At 40.7% G+C, this 21,051-nt stretch overlaps 1 protein-coding gene and 1 long non-coding RNA gene across 8 annotated transcripts in view; one reads left to right on the top strand and one right to left on the bottom strand.

Moving 5' to 3' along the window:
* dscamb (Down syndrome cell adhesion molecule b) overlaps window positions 1-21,051 on the bottom strand; it is a 127,003-nt gene that overhangs the window by 34,168 nt on the left and 71,784 nt on the right. For all 5 annotated transcript variants that reach the window (XM_037075398.1, XM_037075407.1, XM_037075413.1 and 2 more), the window contains exons 4-11: window positions 13,901-14,047; window positions 12,147-12,425; window positions 11,123-11,398; window positions 9,511-9,807; window positions 8,160-8,432; window positions 5,956-6,234; window positions 5,579-5,698; window positions 2,333-2,512 (exon numbers count right to left, since the gene is read on the bottom strand). In XM_037075398.1, coding sequence (XP_036931293.1) covers window positions 2,333-2,512; window positions 5,579-5,698; window positions 5,956-6,234; window positions 8,160-8,432; window positions 9,511-9,807; window positions 11,123-11,398; window positions 12,147-12,425; window positions 13,901-14,047 — 1,851 coding nt within the window. The remainder of the gene's footprint in view (window positions 1-2,332; window positions 2,513-5,578; window positions 5,699-5,955; window positions 6,235-8,159; window positions 8,433-9,510; window positions 9,808-11,122; window positions 11,399-12,146; window positions 12,426-13,900; window positions 14,048-21,051) is intronic.
* LOC119006610 lies at window positions 9,736-17,993 on the top strand. 3 transcript variants are annotated; one of them, XR_005070847.1, is made up of 4 exons: window positions 9,736-9,847; window positions 10,820-10,862; window positions 14,602-14,827; window positions 17,671-17,993. It is a non-coding gene; the product is annotated as an uncharacterized LOC119006610 (long non-coding RNA). The 3 variants fall into 3 exon arrangements; XR_005070846.1 differs by lacking the exon at window positions 17,671-17,993 and adding an exon at window positions 17,472-17,578; XR_005070853.1 differs by lacking the exon at window positions 17,671-17,993 and adding an exon at window positions 17,225-17,309.

Raw genomic sequence — 21,051 nt, 5'->3', positions numbered from 1 at the left:
TAGCAGAGTGCGTTCGATGGGTCAATGTTCTCTCTCTCTCTCCCTCTCCTTCTCTCTCCTCCACTTTGGTAGATGATACAACTGACTACAAAGAACAGTGAAATTGAAACCATGCACACAATCTCAGTTTACTTCTCACACGTCCTCAGCTTCCACATCAAGTTGTGCACAAACAAAAGTATACATAAACCGCTGCTCTTTCTAGTGTGTCCTACATACTGTACACAGGCATTTTGTTGTTCATCTCTTCCAAACACACACACACGCACGCATGCAAGCATGCACGCACACACACACACATCTTATGGTAGAGTGGGTCTCAGCAGGGTGGAGCAGTTTGACTGAGGAAAATCTAGCTGAAATTTAATCTAATCTTAGTATAAAGTATTATAGATTAGAGTATCTGTAAACTGTATGCGGACACACCAGCAGAAACTCAGCTACAACACCAGGCTTGAGTGGGCTTATAAACTCCCTGTGTTTTGTCTTGCAGGGATGGGGATGACTAGTGTGGAGTGAAGCACTCTTTAATTTTCTCAGTGGACTCTTGTCGCAGAAAGACATCCTTGACCAAAACCAAAAAAGAAACCAAGATCTTCACTGTAGTTAACTGCATCAACACTGCTATATCACCCCAATCCTCTCTTTTACTCTTAGGTACTCATATTGGTACAATGGAGTCCAACAGACACAGCACAAGCATATTAAGAACACAGTTCAAATCTGTTTGCTGTATTTTTCAGTTATATAAGCTAAAGCACCCTGTGTCACACAAGACCGTGTCTTCTAGCAGGCTGTCTTAAAAATCAATGCTTAGTGTTCAGAGTTGGATACGCTACTGAGAGTTGAGTCTACTGAAGCTGCAGCCGCAGTGTTTGCACTCTGCTTGGTGGAAAATGGAAGAAAAAAGGTTAGCACAGCCAAAGGTCAACTTGCTGCATAGCAACTGGGTGCTACAGTCAGCAAACTGACCTATGAAAACACAGAGAGCATCTCTGAGCCTGCTGCTGTAGCACTGACAGCTTCACACAGTGGCAGCTCCCAACCTCATACACTGCAAGGCTTAATTACACTGACACATGAATATCCACGACATGCCAGCTGATATTAATGATAACAAGTACTGATTTATCCAGAAGGAGAGCTCTACATAAATATTTTTCTCTTTTTGCACAGAGGTCAGAGGTCAGGGTCAGATACATCCCATCACACTCACTTCAAAAACAAAGTTTAATGTGTTTTCGTTGTAAATGCATTCATGTTCTTTAATATTGGTGTCCTATATATTAGACTTTGGCTGGCAAGGAGAGAAAAAAGAAGAGATAGAGAGACAGAGAGGAGGGCTGCCTGTTGGCGGGGGTCCTTGTGCTCCAGTTTGATAACATTAGAATGGGGGGAAATAAGCCCCACTCGCATCTAAGCCCCATGAAAATGAAGAGCCACTCCTGGCGCTACAGGGGAGCTACATGCTAATGCTCACTGGAGGCAGGAGACATGTAGTCAGGGACATTTACATGCCGACCGCTGGAGAGAGCAGTGAGGACACATATGCACCAACACAAAAACAGAAACATGATTACATAGAGTCAGCAGTGGAAACAGGAGGATACATTGCATACAGATATGTTCATGCAGAATATAGAGCCGCAACAATTCAATCAATAGAAAATGAAATCACCAACTATTTGATAATTGATCAGTTCAGCACTTTTTAAAGCAACAGAGTCGAGCACATTTTTGTTACAGCTTCTTAAATCTGAGGATTTGGTGCATTTCTTTGTCATTTATGACAGTAAATCAGGAGTTTCAGGGTTTTGGACTGTTGGTTGGACAACAGATGCAATTTGAAAATATTGCTTTGAATTCAGACAGATTGATCGATAAGAAAAAAAAAGTTAGTTGCAGCCCTAATGCAGGAAAATGCTTAATTACTCTATATCCTTTGTGTTAATATGACCTTTTTGTTATTTTCCCTAGTAAGGATGTTCTGATGCAAACCTGTCTTTAAATTAACCTCATGTCAAGACAAGATCCTGACCCCTTTAATGTTAGTTGCTTATAAAGTGCTTTTTAGCTGAAGCTCATCACAAGCTATTTTTTCCACTTGTTTCAATTCATGTTTGTTGCATCATTTGCACAGCTTGTCAACTAAATCTGTTGACGTGCATCTCCCTTCCTTCCATATTTTACTAATTCAATATCTGGTTAATCAACTATAAGAAGAGCTAAAAGAAAAAAGCCCTCAGCTGGCAATCATTTTCTTAATTGATGCTTGTTGTTGCACTAACCAATACATTAAAATACAAAATGATTACTGCCCATCAGCTCTTACTTTTGACGGTGAGGTACATGGACTTGCTGACATCAGCTCCCACGTCGTTGCTGACCTTACACAGGTAGAAGCCGCTGTCGTCCTCCAGCACGTGTTTGATCAGCAGCGACCCGTTGCTCAGCAGCTGGACACGAGAGCCGCTGTTCAGCGGGATGGGCTGAAACTGGGGGACGCCCGCACCTGGTAGGAAGGGACATAGGAAGAGGAAAAAACAAAGAAGAGAGAGATGTACAGTCTAGTCAGTCAGATGTTTGGTAATTTTTCACAGTGTGGATGAATGCGACTGAAAGAATAACGCAGAACCAAGATGAAAAACAAAGAAGTGTGGTACTGAAAGAAAACGGCACACTTACAAACGTGTCTGCTGCTTCAGCACCATGGACAGAGACATGTTTGAGGCCATAACTTTGACAAACCTCAGTCAGACAAAGGATCAAGAATGTGTGTGAGTGTGTGTGCATGCATTTATTTGACCATGCGTCTGTGTTTACAGATTTGATGACAAAGCCTGTCAGATTTAGGGAGGATTGTAAACATGTTTCTTAACACCGGGCCTTAAATCCTTAAACCGCCAAACAGCTGCTGAGCACAGTGAAGCAGGCCGAGCTGCTGGTGTGATGCAATCACAACAGACGTAATGCTCATGTTTAACAAGACAGCAGATTGGTGCAGAGGAACAACAGGCAGAGCAGAAGGAGAGCAGAGAGGCTTTGCATCGCTGCTGGCCTTCGGCACTGGATTCAAACATGTTAACAGTTGCTGCATAGGGATATATTCTGACTTCCTCTGTATTGACTCTCTGGATTTCATTCCTTGGTTTCATGTTTGTTGAGTTAATAGATCCAGTAGAAATATTTATAACCACCACATACAGTGAATGGCTTTAAAACACATTTGATGTAATCTAAATCGAGGACAGAGTAATCCTAAAGGCGAAGATTTGTCTGGAGTAATGCTTTGCACACGTCTTTTCTCAATTCTCAACAGTCCAATACGACTGACATTTGATATCCATCACTGAAGCATCGCTGAAATAATTGGACTTGGCATCTCTGACATATTCTGGCTTGCTGCCTGCGTTGTAATTAATACCTATCTTTTTTAATAGAAAATGATATAATCACTCTTGGTCTATTGTCAAACAATACAGTATCTCATCCTGTAATAGCAGCCTTAAATCTGTTCTATGTCTATGATGCTGAGTTATAAGGTTTTGAAGACGTCTGCTCCTATACTGATGAAAGCACTGTATTCCACCTTGCTCATGAAGTATTAAACACGTGTGAACTGAGCCAGGCGTCGCATTAGATCGTGTTAAAGTTAGCGTGTAGCGATTAGGCTGTTTAGTGGGCTGTGGGTTTTCGCTTTTTAATTAAAATGCAGTCAAGTGGCCGCGGCAGGCAAAGGGTCAAGTGGTGACTTTGTTCCTGCTCCCCTGGCTCCGAGAGAGAGAGGGAGAGAGATGTGTTCTTCCTTGAATTATGGATTTTGCATATCCAAATGGTGCTAGTCGTTATGCTAATAGCAGTTGACCTTTACTTACTGTTCCATATCTCCCAGAGACTCTCATCTAGCTCTTAGCTACTTCTGTTGGAGTAAAAGCATGCCAGACAGCCATTCTCTGGACAAATTGCACTCTGGATTACAACAAATTAGACGATAGCTTCCCAAGCCACCTACCTTAGACACATTTCTGTCTGAGGGAGGTGATTTTCATTGTCTATTTGCTCTGACAGATATCCTGTGCAACAGCATATTACAGGGCAACAGGAAAGATGTGAAAAAGCCCCAAAACCAACAAAATCGAGCAACAGCCTTGCAAACTTCCCTCCAGATAAAGAAAAGCTTGTTTTAAATGTTATGACTGAGTAGATACACACACACACACACATACACACACACACTTCATTCTGATCAGAGCTGGTCAGACAGTATTAATCAGGCAGGAGGCCTGTCTGTCCCACACACACAAACACACATGCAAGCTCGCACACACATATGCAATCAAAGGGTGAAGAACAGATCTGATTCTTTCATTCCTTTGATCACGGGGCACACACACACACACACACATTTGCAGACATACACGCGCGCACACACACACACACACACACACACACACACACACACACACACACCACTCCTCATTGGTTGTCGTCCTTCTGTTGGTGAAGCTTTCATCCCTGGTTATATGGATGATGGAGCAAACACCTGGGGCCCCTCTTCATCTGCCCTGCTCAAGTGGCTGAACTCACCTGCCTCCCTGTCTGTCTGTCTTTCCATCTACTAATGCTCTGTCTCTGCATCTGTGTATCTGCTGTCTGTTTTTGTCTGTCTCTCTCTGATGATTCTCTAATGATGCAGGTGGAAATCCTGCGACAAGCCTCTCCAGCCCGTGTTTACAGTGCAGATGGTTGTGTGTGTTTGTTTGCATTCACACACGTATGCATCAGCTGTGGATGAGGTAAATGAAACCCACTCACCTGAAAAAACACTACTGCTGCCATATGAGCTGTGGACAGCACTCATTTCATACACAGCTGCTTTAAGATACACAGCCTGAGACCAAGGTGTGGCCCAGTTAGCTACACACAAACCTGTAGTTGATCACCAGTGTATATCAGAATTCATTCCCTTCTTTGCTTAATACTGTAAGATTTAGTATAAAAAAATATATCCTGTTCATATAATGATATCATATAACTTTAATGTTAACTTTCTCAAGTACAGTCCATGTTTGATTTAGGGATGGGACATGATTTTCAAATATGTGAGTATTGAAAAAACATTTCTCTCAATGATTTTGCCACTGCCTGAAAAAAAATGTAATATAATCAGGAATCACTTTATCACAGGCCTTGGTACAATGATGTTGTTAATACCAGGCTTCCAAAAAATGTCTTTTTCAAGTAAGGTCAGCACAAACCTGTGGTGCTATATGTTACAACATGTAGAATCAGCAGATCTATGAATAATATAATAATCATTGAATAGTTTCAGGTGAGTGTCAAACAGCAGTTAAATTGGAGCTTTCAGAAAAGTTCCTGATTTTCACATGTGAGCTAAAATGTTTGCATGTGAACAGCAAATATGTGAAGTGAAAATGTTCACAATTGATTGGCTTTCTTGCACGTCTTCTTACGTGTAATTTACGTTTGAAATGTGAATCATATACATTAATATTTGATTGTCCTTGTACCTGGCCAGTTCAGTTGTAGTGGCTAATGTGAGCTGTGCTTAATGTACCTTTAGAGTGTTCCCATACGATGGTTGGTGGTGGGTAGCCTTCAGCAGAGCAGTTCAGCGTCACAGTTTTCCCATAGATCCCATCTTGATCCTCAGGCTGAACCACAAACTGAGGAGGAACTGTACGGACACATAAACAAAGATAATGATTGATGTAGATACATGACATGTTTTTGGTGTCTTATTATACTGTAGCCTGTGTTTGTAGTCAAACACGACTCCAGCTGATTTTATCTACCTTCCAGACCAGTAAAACTAATAAGCGATGTTTGGTGCTGCAGGGATTGCTTAAAATGAAAACCTGCACACATGCTACAGATTATAGTAGTCCACTAGGTGCCATTAGATACATAATCAGTTCCTTTGTGCTTTCTCACCTCTCACAATAAGCTGACTCTGGTGCTCCACGGCAGCAGCCTCATTGCGGGCGATGCAGGTGTAGTTGCCGTTGTGGTCAGGCGTCAGGTTGGAGATGCGCAGTGAGCTGGTGAAGTCGATGTTGTCTACAGTCACACCCAGGCTGGCGGGGATCGGCCGTCCGTCTTTCTGCCAGGTGATGTCTAGAGGCCGGTCGCCTGACATGACCACGCAAGGGATGAAGACACGTTGGCCGATGGTAAAACGCTGGAACTCAAAGGGTTGAATGTAGGGGGGGACTGCAGAAAGAAAGGCAGAGTGACACAAAGAACAAATATGATTCCAGCCATGAGTTTCAAAGACGATCTTAATTCCCTGGATTCTGTGGCAGGTGCTGTGTCCCTTTCTCTGAGTGATCCTGCAATCTTCTAACTATCCTTGCTTTAAAGAGGTCACTGAAGGAACATAAAAGACCTGAATAGCAAAGCATTTAGCAATAATTCCCTGTCATTCTCAGACTGGAACATTCTGTCCTTTCAGAACAAGAAGCTACAAGAGCACACAGAAACAGGAACAAATAAATAATTAACATGACTCATTCAGTTTGATGGATAAATAAAGGTGAGTGAACCAGAACCTTTTCTGTTTGTCAATCAAAAATTGTCTATTCATGAACTAACCTACACACTCATCTAACTTCCACCCAGGCTATGACACAAGTCTTTTATTTTATACACTGATCCAACAGCCTGATAACAGGAATAGCTCATATCCATAAATAAACAAGCAAAGTTAATCTTGCTGCTTGATGTAACTACACAGTTTTACAGTCAAAAAAATCTATTCAAACTGCCTGTGTGTCTGTGGGAAATCTTCAGCCATCGCACAAGTCATCTGTGTTAGAGTGTCCAGTGAGTTCAAATAACAGTGGAATAAGCAGCACTTTAGCACCTTATTTAATTCACAACAAAGTGGAGATAATGGACTCCAGGGATCCCCAAAGACACTTCCGCATTTTAAGCATGAGCAGAGTAAATTAACAAATGCACTTGCTCACTACAGCACCACTGGGAAGTGATGCTTTGTATCATCGCTCTCTCTTTAGCACTCTCTCTCTTTCTCCTCTCTCTCTCTCTCCCCTCTCTCTCTCTCTCTCTCCCACTCTCTCTCTCTCTCGCTCTCTCTCTCTCTCTCCATTTCCCTTGCTCCATTGGAAAGTGTAATATAGTGACAACAACCTAGCGTACTGTACAGAGGGAAGGAAATGGGGCATAATGGGGAAGCCCTTTTTAGTGTTACCCATTACAGTTGTAAGATCTCAGAGGAGATCAGACACTCAGCTGATAGAGTCTTCATTAGATACCCTGATGTACTGAGAAATATCAGGTAGATTAATTTAGAAGTCCACTGAGGTCTATGCTATATGATACAGCGGTCTGCCGCTCTATGTGAGTGGGTGTTTTTATTTTCCAATGAGGTCATTTTTGGATGCACACACAGACAGAAAAGGGACGTGCTTCAGAACTGGTCTAACATTAAACTATCTATCAAATTCAACTTAAGAGCAAAAAATATAAGACATCAGTGTGAAACCATTGAGAGTTATAACACAAAGTCAAGACTGTGACTTTTAAAGGAATAGTTTAACATTTTATGAACAACACTTATTTGCTTAGTTCCCCAAAGTTAGATGTTAGATATTTTTCGTGGTGACTAAGCTTAGCATGGAGATTAGAAACAAAGGGCAACATCTTGCCGTGTTCCAAATGAAGGTAAGAAGATCAGCTTACTAATCAAAGCTTTGTTTGTTTCACAAAAACAGCTATTTGTTGTTTCATGTATGTGTGGAGCTATTTCCTGCTTTCCAGGAGATACCATAAGGTTTTTTTTGCCAAGTTAAGCTAATAGGCAGCTTTATGTTTGAAGGACCTGTTAGTAGGAGTTAGTGGCATCTGATGGTGAAGACTTAGGTTGCAACCAACTCAACACCCCTCACGACAACCACTCTTTAAAGTCATGTAGGAGAACCAACATGGCTGCCAAAAACATGAAAGGCCCTGTTTTGTTTGTATGTTCTGGGTGCCAAGCAAGTATTCAAATAGCTAAGGAGCTATTTGGATAGCTGCAATGTAATTTAAATACAACAACAATAACATAGAGTATAAAAGTTGTAAGGCGTATTTCGTCCAACCGAACTCTGTCTAGGCAACTCAGTGGGACTCACCTCTCACACGAACATGCACACTCTGTGAGTCCATCTTGTTGGGTTGGACCATCACCTTGCAGTTATACTCGCCAGCGTCCACCTGCTGCACGTTGGTTAGCTTCAGAGTGCCATTGTTTTCAAACGCTCGCTGTCGGTGGTTGAATGGTAACAATGCTGAATTTTTGTACCACTTAATGGAGTAGTAAGGGTAGCCAATCACACGGCAGTGAACGAAAGCATCCCGTCCAGCAATCGCTGTGATGTTTTTCATTGGACGAATGCTGGCGCGGCCTAAAAAGGGACAGAGAAGGAGAAAGAGCCCTCTATAAAGACATTCAATGGCTGGTGTTGTTGCCATCAAAGAACAGGGGTGGTGAAGTTTGCTTTGTTTGGGTGTTTTTGCAAATTATGCTATATTTCAGACTTTCCAAATATATTTAATATTTAAGAGGAAGATAAGGTTTCCATCAGCAGCTGCACATGTGGTATCTGCCACCAAAATACTTAGATATGCAAAAGAACTGTTGATTAAAGATCTTCATGTTAGTTTAGCACAGGATCTTAGGCTTAACTCCAAGTGGGAGGCAGTGAAATAGCAAGCAGATTAAAGTGCGCTTAACATCTGTAGGAAAACAGATGATTTAAATAGCACTATACTACTGATTCTTATAACTCTGCTCGTACTGCTCACCCACATAACAGTAATACATTCTGTGTCTCATAACATGGGTACAGAATAATCGCTTTAGCATCTGATCGTGAAGAGTTGAATTGGCTGCCTGAGTAAATACACGCAGACACAGACACACATTAACACTCACACTAACCACACATACACACACAAGCAAAATTATTCATGCAAACAGAAGAAATCTATTTTTCTTCTGGCTATTTACAAACCAGCCCATTTTGGAACCCAATATCCAGATACGCTTATGTGCGGCAAACCAGGATAATTCATTTGACCTAAAAATACAGGCATGTAGGAAAAGCAGAGTAATAATTTGGAGAGACGAGGCTACAATATTAAAAATTATATAAGGAGCAAAGAGAAGGGAAATAACGCACAAAAAAGAAAACAGAAAAATCAATCAGTGGTGAAAAGCCTAAAAAAAACGTAAATGTGATTAAAGATTTAATACTGGAACTAAAAAATAACTGAGCAAAGAACAAAAGAAAGAAGAGCATGGAAGAGCATACATAAAAGCAAAGAAACAAAGAAAACCCTAAAAAAAAAAAAAAAAAAAAAGACCCAAACAACATCCCGCACTCATGTACAGCCAGCTGGACAGTTAGACAAACACAGACACACATAGAGACAGACAGGTATGTGTATTGTTGTTCTTGGAGGAGCTGATTTGACAAGCACCTCTTACGTTTATTCGAGCCTGGTGGTACACGACCCCGGCCGAGTTGCTGCACGTGCACCGGTACACCCCGCCATCTTGCACCTGGGTGTGCGTGACATTCAGCTGGCTGACCACATGGCCCTCGTGGGTCTCGTAGTGGCCCAGGTGGTGGTGGCTGTCTTTGATGACGGGGTCGTCATCCAGCGACCAGGTGCACCTGGGTGGGGGTGTGCCCTTGACGTTGCAGACCAGGAAGACAGGCTCATTTGGGTTCACCACCTTCTCGCTGAAGGAGGACAAGATCTTTGGAGTACCATCTGTGATGGGGGGTGAGGTAGGGTGGAGAAGAAATAAATGGTGAGTTTAAGAGATGTTAAATGTCATCAGCATGACATTCTTTTTTAAAGAACAGCATTGTTATACATACAGTAAGTTTTAAAGTCACATATAATGACATAAGTCTATCATACTTACTCATGTCTTCATGTACAATGAATGGCATAATTATTACTGAGACTGACTTTGTTATTAAGATTACTGAAAAAACCCTGGTTAGTTTGTAAGTTTGGCTGTCTAAAATGCATCACTGGGCAAGTAAATCCAGCAACTCACTTGCCTGATTGGGGAAGTGGTAGATAAGAGTAGCAACCAACTCGGTTCCTTCTCTTTTCTGATGAGAGTGACACTTGCAGTAGCGAATGGACACTCAGAAGAAAAATGTCGGCTTTTAAAGACAATAAGGAGCCGATGCACAAGCAAATATTTTAAATTATCCTGAAAACAGGAGTTTACATTGGTGGCATTAGACAATGTCGGTTAAATTCTAATCAGATGTGGCTCAGTTTGCCGCAAGTTTGAGAGCTTTATTTGTATAGGGGCAGGGAAATATTTAATTTGGGAAAGTAGATTTCTGATTCACTAAAGTAACCACTGAAACTGGACACTGTGTAGAAACTCAATGGTTGGATCACAACGCTTCTATAGGAAAACTGGTTTATTATTGTCTCATCAATTAAAACCCTGCTGCTCTTATGTGCTAATGGTTTCTGGGTCGGTGAGTGTTTAAGAGAGGATGTGCTGTTTGTTGGCAAATCTTTATCATGAAAATCCTTTTTCTGTAAACCAATATAATGCAGAAAATGCAAAGGAAAAATCATAACTTTTTGTCCAGACTTTAACATCCAGTGCCTTTCATTATGAACAGTGATACAGGAGCTTTCCTCCTAGACACACAGAGCTGCTGTTTTTTTAAATGTCTCTGTCAGCCTGCTGCTGCTTCTGATAATCTGTTCCACATGATTATAGATTATCAATATCTTCTTTTTACAGCTCCCCGGCCACAAGAGACAGTTGCCTGAGCATGGCTGCCAAGGTAAGCTATTGGATTCGAGATTGTGTGTGTGCGTGTATTTCTGTCCCTGTTTGTGAAGTCTGTGATGGTCATACTAATGGCTGCCTATAGCAGAGAGTCACAGCAGGATTCCATTAACACATAAACCTTGTATTGATCTCCGAGGCCTGAATCTGTTTCTGCTAACTCACTGATTATGCACAAGACAGCTGCTACACTGAGGCTCTAGGTCAGCATATGCATCTATGTTCCATCTGACACATCACATGCAGACACTTTACCTTCGAGGATGACTTGCACAAAGTCCTGTGCAGACATTTTGCCCTTCCTGGCGAAGCACTGGTAGGCTCCTCCATCACTCTTCGACATTCCCTCCATGATGAGGTTCTCCCGATTGAGCCCAGTGAAACGAACGTTGTTGCCGGGGTAGATGATCTCTCCATTGCGGTACCATGACAGCTCATACTCGTCTGAACCGCTCACGCTACAAGACAGAGACACCTTGCTACCCACACTGCCTTTCACCTTCCGAGGGCTGACCACTGCCTTCAAGGGCTCTGAGCACACAAGCATAAGATAAATGTTTTAATGACATTAAGGCTGACAAGAAGACACAGCAATGTGGACAGAAGATCTGAGAGGAAAAGATAGGTTGTTATCTAACACTTGTAAACTGACAATACATTTTTTTTTATGTAAGTTTGTTGCAGATATTTGTTGGAATTCCTGCCTGGATGATGAGATGAGATGTTTCCAAATACTGTGTTTGCGTGTAGATGTACACAGATGTTTGATAATCTTTTAATTTCCTAAGGAGACATTTTTCTGCTATGTAATGTCCAGTTTTCTTTGATGATATCACGATAATCACAAACGCTGATGACCGAGGATTTCAAACCATTAATATGAACAAGAGTTTTAACATAACTTTTATTAACCACGTAACAGATGGTAAGATGGCTCTTACATTTTTTTCATTTTTCACACCATTTTCCAACCAGTCACATCAGTAACTAAATACATTTATTAATTTCAGTTTACATGAATTAATAAGTCATTTAGTCAGAAACGGTGTCAGAAAATTGTGTCACCTGCCGATCACGACTTATAAGAGCCCAAAGGCAACATCTTCAAATTGCCTGTTTTGTTTACTCAACAGTCCAAAACACAGTATTGACAATTCTAAATTACATAAACATAGAAGAAGAATCAAATAATCGAGTAATTGTTTCAGGGCTTTGTTACAACTGACTACATCAATATACTGATAATACAGAGCCAGCTCCCTTTTAATAAAACACTTACGTTTGACATACAGCCGCCCCATGACCTCAGCATTGCCATAACTGTTCCACACTTCACAAACGTACGTCCCAGAGTCACTAGGCTGTGTGCTCTCTATCAGCAGCCCTGTGATGGTCTGGCGGAAGCGACTGTCAGGCTCCAAAGGGCTGTTGTCCTTCAGCCAGCGGTATTTGGGCGTTGGGTAGCCTGAGGCCTTACAGGGCAGCTCCACCCGATGATTAATCATCACCTCTCGGTGGTCAAAGCCATCCAAGATGCCTGGCTCAGCATTGGTGGGGTCTGGAAGGAGCAGAGAATTTAGTGTTAATTAGTGGTGAGCATTGCCAGGCGCTTGACAGTATAATCCAATATTGATTCTCAGGGTCAACATTCACTTCGATGTACTGTATATTTTGTTATGTGAGCTGGAAGACAGAGAAACAGTGTGTTCCTAAAAATTCTGGAGGGATTTTAATGCCCCCCACAATCTCATCTAATCCATTTATCCATCTACATGCTTGGTGCAAAACATTTTAAATGACCCTCATTTCTCAAACTACAATATGCAACAGAACTGACACTACAGTGTGGCCTGCATTGCAATGGTTGTTTACTTGTTACTGACTGACTGGCTCAAAGAAGGGCTGCATAATTCATAGTTGGCCTTAAAGTGGATTGCATGGCAGGATTGGCCAGACAAACCCATTTATTGGTCTTGCAATACAATCTGCAAATCAATCAAAATATCCAGTGTAGACCTGTAATTCATGTGGAATGACATTTTTACGATGGAAATAATTTTTTGCTGTCTGCAGTTTGAAAATGCCAAATCTAAGTTAAAAGTATAAGTACCTGTAAGGATGATCTATGACATTCTCAAACCTAAGATCAAACACAATATCTATGTGTATTTATCCTGTTTTTCACTCTGTGTCAGTATTCCTTGCAAATTCAGGATGTACCGGTACTCATCAGAAAAATGACATTGTAGGTCGACTTTGCAAGCATGCCTCTGGTGACTTTAGTAGCCATTATTATTCATCATGGCAGCAAAGGAGGAAGTCTGGTGAAATAGTAGAGAGAGGAACCATAGGTTGGGTGGGGTGGTTCTGTAAAAGAATTTAAGGACTGAGTTATGTTAAAGCTGCTGTAACCATTGTTGTTGTTGTTTTAGCTAACTTCATGTCCATTTTGCAGGTAGCAATTCCCTCCCACCTGTCTATGCCACCACATGAACGCAAAGCAGTAATCCCCAAACATAGTAGCAAACAGGAGGATCCTGCTCTCTGCACATTATAGACAGACAGGAATAGACGGGGTCACCTCTTTATGGAGTTCTCTGTTCTGAATGAATAAAGTGTGCGGGGATACCAGAAAATGTATTTTCTATTTTACTGTTATGAGCCGGGAGAGACATGGGTTACTGGCCAAACACTGTATAACAGTGGCTGCTGTTGGAATATAAAGATATTAAACTTATTATTTAAATAAAAAAAACATCACTAGCTTTAACTTAAATCATAGATATTGTAAGTGAAGTACATGATGTACGCTCTTAAATCACACATGTAATGTATGCGTATAACAAATGTCTGATATGCCTGTCAATGGTACATTGTCATGTTGATTTAAGAATGATGATATTAGTCATTGGCAATCAACCATTTGAATAATTCAGGTATGAGGATCTGTTGTGCAAACCCTGTTACATGGTGACTAAGACATATGTACGGTCTTTGCAATCAAATTAAGTTCAGTGTCAATGCAGTACTGACCTGACACAATGAGACGCGCACTGTTGCTCTGACGCGTCTCACCGGTGTAACGATGTCGCGTGGTGCAGCGATAGTTATTCAGCCCATCCTCAGGCAGGACGTCCAGAATATACAAGGCTCCCGTGGATGTGATGAGATATCTCTGTCCTGGTAAAGATAAAAAGACCAAGTGGAAAAATATGAAAGGCTGAATTTGTGCGCTTGTTATGTAGAATCAAAACAACTTTCACAGAATAAAGAATTTATTTACTCTGCGGAAAGCAAAGAAGTTTGAATCTCACAGCACATAAAACCTTTAAAAGTTATCCTTTATTTCGGCATGAGATGAAGGAGTTTACTGGAGTAAAGGGAAAAAGAAATCATTTATCTCAAGTAAATAAACAAAAACTACAAGACATTTGGTGTAGTGCGACTACTACAGCCTCCTCAATATTTGAACTCATGGTGCAAACCACCATGTTAAAATCACCTAGATGATGTAAGACAAAATGTATCAATAAATTCCAAAAATGCACAAATTGTGTTCATGAAATCAGATCTGCATATCAAATCTTTGACCTCCAACAGCTTTTACGGTCTTATCTTTGACTTCTGCTTCTGCAGTAACCTCACCGGCGCCAGTGTCTGGTATAGAAAACCAATCCGTCTTTGGCTGTCGCAGCCAGTTCAGTATGTACAGTAATATTATGTTAATTCTGCAGATCAAACCAGGCTGAGTGGGGTTGTCAACATCCATAAGGAAAGAAACCTTCCTCTCTGCCATCACATGAATGCCCACATTCCCATGGGAGCGGATTGATGTCAAAACTGATCGAAAAAGCAATTTACAGGAGATTGTCTTCGCTGCACTGTGGTGGGCATGCTAAGACAGAGGCAGCTTAGGAAGCCTTTAAGGCCCGGGGAGAAACAACACTGCAACAGCTACAGGTAATGTTGACAAGCTTGAGATAAAAATTATTGTACTGTTACCTAATAGGGTTAAAGTTTCTAAATACAGCCCTCATTGCCACTAGATGTCACACTAGCGCATCAGCATCTCAGATCAAAACAAATGGGCGTGGTACCTCCTAACAAGAAAATATATAACTCTCATAAAGCCATCATATTTCATTGACAAAACACAAATTTTACTCTGCAGATCTTCAAAAAAGTCACCAAAACCATACTGCACTTTCCAAGTCTTTCCACTGTTGCAACATTCACAAAACCCTTACTATACCAAGTTACCGCAGATGTGAAAATATTTTATTTTTCACACAGAATTTCTGTTAAGGAGCTATTTGTTTGATAAGCTGTGTGACATAAAATGGCATAAAACTGTCATTATTTTACTAGCTATCCTGCTAATGTTAGCCACCTAAAACAGCAAGTAAAATATTCTTTACATAGCTGAAGTTTAATGGTTCATCTGAATGTGAACACCTTAAGATGATGATCTGCCAATTTGCTTTATCTTCACTTTGCAAATAGTTGTTTGCTGCTATATTAATGTTCAAAATCTCATATACAGAATGGTTTCACACATTTTAAGGAAGCCTATATCTACTCTACCTACTGTAGCAGGTTTATCATCAGATTTCTTCAGGCATATTGTGTGTAAATACAAAATGTGCAGTGGAAAAAGATTTAAAAAAACATTTAATTATCTGTCATCTTTTCACACTTTGGCTTCAATTTACCTTCTTATAAAACTATGGAAATAAAAGGTAGAAAAAACACAACCAGACTTGGACATGACAATGCAGTTTGTAAACTGACAGGTTTTGGGGGGATTATTTCCTGGAGGAGGTTTCCATTTCTTCCGGCGTGTCTCATTTGATTGACAGTAAGCAGACTGTAACATAATGTGCACATTAATACAAAAACTTGGCACTATGAAATAACGACTACTAGGGAAACTAAGACAAAAACAAATTAAGGCTTTGTGTTACTGTGATGGATTATCCAGCTCGGGCAATTCCTGTCTGTATAAGTTGTTTTTCATAATGTGCAAGAATGAAAGGCAGCAAATGGCTCGTTCTGAAGGTCTGACAAAATACCTGTACATCTAACTACTTGGGCTTTGTATAGATACCTGCATGAAGAATATCAAAATGAGAAACTTAAATAAATGGCACCAACGATCGTAAAGTCTGGGGTGACTCTGATTAAGGTTACAGCCATTATTGTTTGAGAAATCTTGGCTGCTTAGATGAGCAAAAATTCTGTCTGCATATTTGATTTTGATTGCACCTCGTGTCTGAAGGCAGCTATATCAGCGATTTATATAAAAGTAGAATGAACTGGGGCTGTGTGGGAGCCAGCTGAAGCGGATTAGTAGTGGGTTATTTATTTTAGGTTAAACAAGGGAAGCTGTGGGTTTTCTTAGGATTGTTCTCTGAAACAGAGTTAACTTGTATGATTTTTTTTTGGGGGGGGGGGGGGATTTAGGATGAGAAAGTGGGAATGACTGTCAAACAAATCTGCGAAGGTTCTGAAGTGATGAATTTCTGATAATTCATCTTATTTACAGTACACTAATGCAGCTCTAATATTTATTGTGCTTTCAGTCAAAATCGCCTTTCAAATCGTCGTTTCAAGATCCTATGAAAAATGCATGGACGAGCAGGTGCAGAGGTTTCTCTTTTCAGTGCGGGTTAACAAATTAGATGCCCCCTCCCTCAGGTCACGTACCATCATCCCCTGTAGATCAGAGTGAAAACAACCGTATGTCACATTTTAATTGCAGTGTTGCGCCCACATTTCATGTTGCAGCACTGAGTTGAGTCATAGTGTTACCAGACAGAATTGTTTGAATAACGCCACAGTCCAAACCAATTAGCCACACAAATATTAATGAGAAATAACCTAATGTAATTTTCCTCAAACATTAGATTCTAGGCTAATGTTAACATCAAACCCACTACATGTTTTAATATTTCACTTGAGACTAATGTGTACAGGAGAAGCAATGCATGCTTAATATGCTTACATTTCATAAGCATTTTTTATGTTTATACATGCAAAGGAAAATCAACCTTGTGGGGTTAAGCAAACGGGGGGGGGGGGGGATACAGACAGAGGCGGGAAAAGAAGAAAAAAATATCGCACAGCTATTGTAAGCGTTGACCTAGATAGAACCGACAACAGATTCCACGGATCTGATGTCCTGAAGGGGTTTCACTGGTTTACATACAGGGCTGTTAGATGGGCAACCAGCAAGTGGAATCTATAAAGAGAAGGAGGGAGGGTGTGACTGTATACTGTGTGTGTGTGTGTGTGTGTGTGTGTGTGTGTGTGTGTGTGTGTGTGTGTGTGTGTGTGTGTGTGTGTGTGTGTGTACAGATGCCGGCAGCCATGCATGCATGCCAGTATGCGAGACGATTGGTGGGAGGAAATCTTGTCAGGGGTTGCGGAGGCCAGATGCAGAAAAATAAAAGCATTAGCGTTTATGATCATCGCCTTTCGCCAAAACAAAATTTTCACTGGTTGTAAACACAGCAGGGGTAGAGGTCATTTCTTCATTTCATTTTTATTTATAAATGCTTTTTATATTCTAAATACCACATCACTCTTTCGTTACTAATCGCAGGGGGCTGTGATCTGTTCCAAAAAAGCAAGAAAAAGACCAGACCTCCTTACTACAATTGTACCAATAATTAACACAATGTCTAATAAAGGTGAAAACCCTGAAAATGACAAATTACCAAGCATTCAGACATTTCCTCCAAAGCTGTCCACTCCACACACACACACACTGCCTCTTTCCCTTTTTTCTCTCCTCCCTTCAGGCTTCTCCATTTTGATTCTGTACTGGTCCTCTGAAATCTCACTGTGGAATCCATCTTGAGTGAGACAAAATGGTATTTCACTCCAGCCGCTGTGAGCTGCTGCAATTTTCTCTTCAAGCACCTCTATACTCCTCCAATGCCTTTTAAGACGTCAGAGCCCAGTTATTGTGTTATGACAGAATGAAGTGCAGGCAGAGGGGACGCTACAGTAGGGAGGGGATACGAAATGAGAGCTATTGTATTGAATTGTATTTTATTGTATTTCTTCACTGCTCCCTTTGATTCCACGGCTTTATCTTTGACTTGCTTGCTGCATCAGCATTTGGGAGTAATTCCTGTCCACAATGCCATGTACATGAGGTAAGAAACTATGTACAATGCCCTTTAAATGCTAAAATATAAGAGTTGCACACTGGCAGTATAGTGTAGTATATAAACTGCTATGGATTAATTAAGGCAGTAATTGAGGCCTCAGGTCCCAGATGCATTACAAATCCTCTGGACAGAGATTTCTGTGTTATTGTCAGAGAGTTGAGCCTTTCCCTCCATTCATTCACAGGCAGCGCTACTGTAAAGTGAAAAAGTGCTCCACTCCACCAGACACACTTTATCTAATCATCCCCGCTTTGCCAGAGACAGAATCTAATACGAACAGCGGGCTCTCACTCTCAGCAGGCTAAATAAGCCTCGACGTACAGATGAGCTAGTGTCACAGCATCCTCGCTGCCAACAGACACTCTGAAGTCACTGTGATTTAAATGAGAGGCGAGCTGGTCAGATCTTCGCTGACAATCTGCAGCTCAGTAACTAGAGTGAATTAGTTTTAAACTGCCAGTGTGTTTATTCCAATTGCCCATGCAGAAAAAACAACTGTAGACAAGTGTGGTCGCAAGGGGTTGATATTTCTGGCATGTTACCAAAAGTAAAGCAATTTCTTTTAGCATCTGGATGTCCCACTATTGTGTTAATAATATATATGTTAATACCATATGAATAATCCAGCACAGTTGTAAGACTTTATGGATCTTTCATCAGTCCATGTGGTTGCCTTTTTACTATTTGTATAGTGTTACTCTTCTTTTTGAACACTTTTGTTTCACAGCTGTGACAATTTATTCTCAGAGGAACATGAATGTGTACACTAAATATCACTGCAATCAATTAAACAGTTATTTAAACATTTAAATCAAATTTGCATATGCGAACCTTATGGAAATGTCATTAGGATTCATTTGAGAACCATAAATGTAGTAAAAAAAATTGTGGCAGTGTCAGTTGTGTCAGTTCATCCAGTAGCTGTTGAGCTATTTCAAAAGATAAGTGAAAAGGCTGAATTTTTCAACAAGAGGAACCATATTCTGTCCTACAAGAGAACCACTGAAAGCAAGACTGATGTTACACTACATGTATGTCACTTACTGATTGTAATAAACTGAAAATGTCTGGTAAAGAGAGTAATTTCTTCTCTAAAGGGCATGTTGGTGAGTCAAAGTTGTTATTGTTTAAAGAGGAAGGTGGGACTGGCCCTCAGTACTCTGTGAGTCAGACGGTGAGGAGGGACCCAGTTCTAGTCGGGTCAGCAGAGATAGAGAGATGATAAATGGGCTTATGGATGTTCTAGGTCTGTGTGGTAACTCTGGCCCACTTCAACTCTCAGTCAGTTCACAAATGAAATTAAAATGAAAAAAAAAAGATAGCCATCATAGGCTGACTGTTGAAAAAGCACACCTTCTATCCAGTGGTTTTCTGCTCAGATATTACTTAAGAAAATGTCATTGGTGCGCTGTTACAGCTGGATACACAGTCTTTCAACGGCCCTATCCTTTGTCTGCTCACAGAAAGATACTACTATTGACGGTTTGGTGACACAATCCTATAGTACTACAAAACATTAGAGTGTATGACTCCAGCGATGCTAATATCAGAGGAGCGAACAATGTGTTGGACTCATTTCTGCCTGCTCTGAGTTGGGGGTACGTTGCATCGCGAAGCAGGGCACGGGGGGCCAGTCGTCTGATCGCAGCTTTAATCTGAGCTGATTGAGGTCAGATCGCAGGACTGAACTCTCCACCGCAGAGCTCCTCGGGGCTGCACGGCTACATGCAGAGAAACTGAAATGAGTGCTGTGATTATTCCGCAGATCAAACCAAGAAAGACCTATTGTTAATCCATCTGTCCAACTGCTTACGTGATTACTCATATGTAATAAAGAGCTATATATATTTGCGTATATGCACTGTTTTTACACACTGAACTGAGCATATCGTAGGCCTCATAGTGAGCTAGTGTAGTTAGCAGATAATTGGGTGATTGCAGACACTGTGGCTCTCACTTGGATCCATTTAATTAACATGATGACTCAGAAATCAATAAAAGACATGCTAATGGTCAGACTACAGCAACACTCTTTAAATCAGTGAATACAGCTCTGTCTGATGCCACAGGACAGTAATGGACGAACAACATGACACTTAACACCAGGAGACAGAAGCAGTTTGTACAAACTGCGACTTCAAAATTAACAATATTTTTGGTGAATTCATGAAAACGAAAACAGTGAGTAAACCTTCAGTCACCTTTAGTTATTACAGTTATATGTAGCATATGTAAATCAATGGTAGTAGTGGAAGTAATGAATGGAAACCCAAAGCACAATGTTTTCCTAAACCTAAACATTTTTCCTGCCTAAACCTAACCACACGGCAACTTTATGATGAAATTTCAGTATGTGTGCCGTTGTTACACTGCAAGTGTTTTTGGAAACAGTGATATATCTCATTTGGGGTGAAGCTGACAAACAACCAATTCAGTTATTTAGCTATGAGAATGTGTTAAAATTGGCAGACAGAATTAAAATTCCCCCATGACAAAATAATGTAAAAGACTGAAACAAGGTGCTTATCAAACCTACTCTTATATTTTTCCCAACAGCACAGCTATGTCATTAGCTGTGTGAAGTGAAGTACAACCCCAGCACCCCAATAAGTACAAACATGCATGCTCAGTTTGTCTTGTAAAATACACTTAATTCCACTGCAACTCCACTTCGCCCTGCATCTTTGCATGTCTTCACAATCACCGTTTATGTGTGTCAGACTCACAGACAATCAATATGGATTTCAGCACTGCTATTAAGTAGGCAGTATGTCTTATCTAAAATTTCAAGGTGAGGCTGATAACTTGGTGGGAAAAACAATGAAAATGGATTTTGCATGAAACTGGTGGGAAAATAATCATGAAAAACAAAAGCTGCAGTGGATTTGACCTGTGGCAGTTAAAAATCAATTCTGCATCATATAACTAATGAGTTAGGCATTAAAATATAAAGTTGCTTTTAGTGTGCCATCATCTGCCCAAACAGTGTTTTATCTTCCTGTGAGT

This window comes from Acanthopagrus latus, chromosome 2 (assembly GCF_904848185.1).
Source record: "Acanthopagrus latus isolate v.2019 chromosome 2, fAcaLat1.1, whole genome shotgun sequence".
In the NCBI taxonomy this organism is placed as follows: domain Eukaryota; kingdom Metazoa; phylum Chordata; class Actinopteri; order Spariformes; family Sparidae; genus Acanthopagrus; species Acanthopagrus latus.
Note: the sequence above shows the minus strand (reverse complement) of the source record. Positions and strands in the feature narration are given on the sequence as shown.